The 3,198-nt window shown below is 67.0% G+C and overlaps 1 protein-coding gene across 1 annotated transcript in view; it reads right to left on the minus strand.

Annotated features, from left to right (window-relative positions):
- Positions 1–2: 2 nt before the first annotated feature.
- CILP2 (cartilage intermediate layer protein 2) overlaps positions 3–3,198 on the minus strand; it is a gene marked incomplete at its 3' end in the record, with an annotated part of 6,333 nt that continues 3,137 nt past the window's right edge. The window contains exons 4-7 of the mRNA XM_019609964.2: positions 2,891–3,181; positions 2,693–2,801; positions 2,464–2,621; positions 3–2,362 (exon numbers count right to left, since the gene is read on the minus strand). Coding sequence (XP_019465509.1) covers positions 3–2,362; positions 2,464–2,621; positions 2,693–2,801; positions 2,891–3,181 — 2,918 coding nt within the window. The remainder of the gene's footprint in view (positions 2,363–2,463; positions 2,622–2,692; positions 2,802–2,890; positions 3,182–3,198) is intronic.

Consider the following 3,198-nt stretch of genomic DNA (forward strand, 5'->3'; position numbering starts at 1 on the left):
CTCCGGCTGCCGGGGCTGCGGGGGGTGGGCGCGGGGCTCAGGGCGCGCACGCCGGAGGCGAAGTCCAGCACTTCGGGGGGAGCCCGGCGCAGCTCCCCGGCACCCATCTCACGCCGGATCTCATCCAGCGCTTCGGCCGGCGATGTCAGCAGGCGCTGGAAGAAGCTCTCGCGTCCCGCCGGCCGCTCCTGGCAGGTGAAGGTGACGGCCGTGCCCGCGTCCGACTTCATCTCCCGCGAGAAACCATCCGACGTGCCATCAAAGCAGCGGCCGATGGCGATCTCTTTGGCCAGGCGCGGGTTCTGGTCCGTCACCGTGTAGATGCCGTAGTTGTGCCCCAGCGGGTCGACCGGCGCCAGCATGGTGAAGGCGGCCGTGTTGTTATTGTCGGCCACCGGAGGGTGCCGCGCCAGGTAGTCCCGCAGGAGCCCATTGACGGCCGTGCGGCGGCAGCTGCCCTGCGGGATGACGGACACCAAGGTGCGATCCACCAGGCTCTGATCGTACAGCATCCCGCTGCACTTGAACTCCAGGCAGGCTCCCGAGCTGCCCACCCGCATGGCATCCCGCACGCTGCGGGCGTCGCGCAGCCCGTAGAGCTGCCCCAATGTGCGGGGATGGCTGCCGCCCTCGTTGCGCGAGCGCACCATGTACTCCTGCGGCCCTTCGATGCGCACTTTGATGAAGCAGGCGCGGAACTCCTGAGGGTTGGGCCACCAGGACAGGTAGTCGCCGGTCCAGGAGGTGAGGTCGCTCTCCTTGAAGGGCACCACGTTGTATTCGTACTTGTCCACCTCCACCCGGTAGAAGCGGAAGTGGTTGGCGCTGACCGGCGCCTCCTCGCACTCCCTGAGGCTGCGGTAGGGGTAGATGGGCCCGTTGGTCTCATCGATGTTGTTGGGGTCGGGTTTGGCCACGTTGACCTGGAAGGCCGTCTTCTTGATGTCGGGGTCATCGTGGTCCAGCCGGCGGTAGCCCAACTTGTTCAGGTAGGGCTGAGACACTCCAACGGCGTTGGGGTTGAGCTTGGGGCTGGAGGGCACGGCCTCGAGCTCCTCGCCGCCCAGCGTGGCTGTGATGTACGCCGTGTAGGCATCGGGGCGGCGGGCGTCGCAGAAGGCGGGCAGGCAGGCGCCGTTGGGGCCGGTGACCACGCTGTCGAAGCGGCCCCAAGCCCGTGGGTTGGCAGGGAAGCCGGGCTGGGGCTCCAGGTTGATGAGGCTGATGACCACCCCCTCCAGCTGCTCATAGGGGTTGAACTTCTCGTTGCTGTAGGCCCTGACCTTGACGAAACAACGGCGGTCCTCTGGCACGTCCAGGTTGAAGAGCCGCCTCTCGCGGATCTCCATGTTCCCCACGAGGAAGGTCCGCTCCTCCCTCCTCCCACGCCGCTCCTTGGTCGGGCGGAGGACGCCCTCCTCCTCCCACAGCCCAGTCTCAGGGTTCAGGGACCACAGCTTCATCTTCTGCAGGTGCTCCGCCATCCAGATCTGCCCCGCGTCCATCCGCACCTCCACCGGCCCCGTCTGCAGCGCCGTGCCCGAGTCCCCATCCCGAAAGTCCACGGCAAACATGCCGTAGGTGCGCAGGGGCACGATCTCCCCATCAGCATTGGCAAAGCTGAGGTCGCTGGAGGCGGCGCGCGCCGTGGCCACGTCCCTGGGATCCAGGAAGGTGACGCTGGCTTTGACGGTGCCCTTGAAGACCTCCCCGGAGGGGCGGAGGAAGGCTCCGGCGGGGATGACGAGCTCAGCAATGGGCTCCTGGCCTCTCGCCTCACCCAGCGGGATGGCATTGATCTGCCCGGCATCCAGCTCCACCGCCTCCTTCTTCCTCATCATCTTCACCTCCTGGTAGACCGCGCCGCCGCGCCTGTCGAAGGGCAGCACTTTGACGGCATCCACCAGGCGCTGCTGCCGGTCCACGAAGCGTGCCACCAGGCGCTGCGTGTCGGGCGGCACCTCGATGGTGAAGGAGCCCTGGAAACCGGTGAAGCCGATCTTCTTCTTCCCCAGGAAGATCTGCCCGAAGCGCAGCGGCTCTCCGGTGTCGGCTGCAGTCACCCGTCCCTGCACCAGGACGCGGGGCTGTGCGCAGGGCCCGCAGCCACACTTGGCCACCACCTTGATGGGAAGGACGGACCCACGGCAGCGGATCTCCCGCATCTCCATGCGCCGCACCCCGCAGCAGCGCCGTGCGCCCGCCCCACACCGCTGCCCATCAGCCGGGCTGCCAGCACATGGCGTGGATGGGCAGTGCCCCACATCGTAGTAGCGGGACCCGCCGGAATCCTGATGGCACTCAGCGGGCAGCTCAACCAGGCTGGGCTCTGGTGCTGCTTTGCAGCTCTGCTGGCCCTGGGCTGGAGGAGAGGGCAGAGAGTGGTTAAGGGTCCCTATTCCATAGAGATCCTGTGCCCCCAGCACTGTGCTCCTGCCCCACGTAGACCCCATCCCCGCTCACCCAGCACGGTGAGCTGTGCCGGTGCAGATCGGATGGCTCCGGCCTCGGAGCTGGCCTTGCAGTGATAGGTGCCTGCCTGCTCCGGTCTCAGCGCCCGCAGCACCAGGCGGCTGCTGTACCGGTGTGCTGTCCTGTCCAGCAGTGTCCCGTTGTGGTACCTGCAGGGAAAGGATGCAGTGAGTGGGGATGCAGCGGGTCCTCCCTGTCCCCTCTGTCCACACCCACTCACCAGTAGTACTTCTTGGGCACGGGTGTCCCCGAAGCTTTGCAGCAGAAGGTCACCTCCTGCCCGGCCACCCGCACCTTGGGCGTGGGGTGCAGCACCATGTAGGGCTTCTCTGCAGGGGAAGGACCGGAGGGTGCAGCTGTGAAGCCCTCCCTGCTCCCCTCATCCCTCCATGGCACATCCACGGGGCGCAGTGCTCACCCAACTTCTGCAGCACGATGTGTGCCACCAACAGTCCGGTGCCGTTGGACACAACAGGTGCCAGTCCTGGAGCAAAACCATCACGGTGGGCGCTGACGTTTGCACCGATGTTCACACACAGCCCAGTCACACGAAATGCCCCACGCGTGTCACTGCGTGCCAGCAGTGCCGGCGGGCGTCCCTCCAGGTAGACACGGGCACCGGGCAGCGCTGCACCAGTGGCGGAGACGACAGCGCCCTGCAGGGTGTGCTCGGGGCAGGCTGCGGGACGGCACGGCGCTGAGAGCTCACGGCCACCGGCACCAGCG

The sequence above is a fragment of the Meleagris gallopavo genome, chromosome 30 (genome assembly GCF_000146605.3).
Source record: "Meleagris gallopavo isolate NT-WF06-2002-E0010 breed Aviagen turkey brand Nicholas breeding stock chromosome 30, Turkey_5.1, whole genome shotgun sequence".
Classification (NCBI taxonomy): Eukaryota; Metazoa; Chordata; class Aves; order Galliformes; family Phasianidae; genus Meleagris; species Meleagris gallopavo.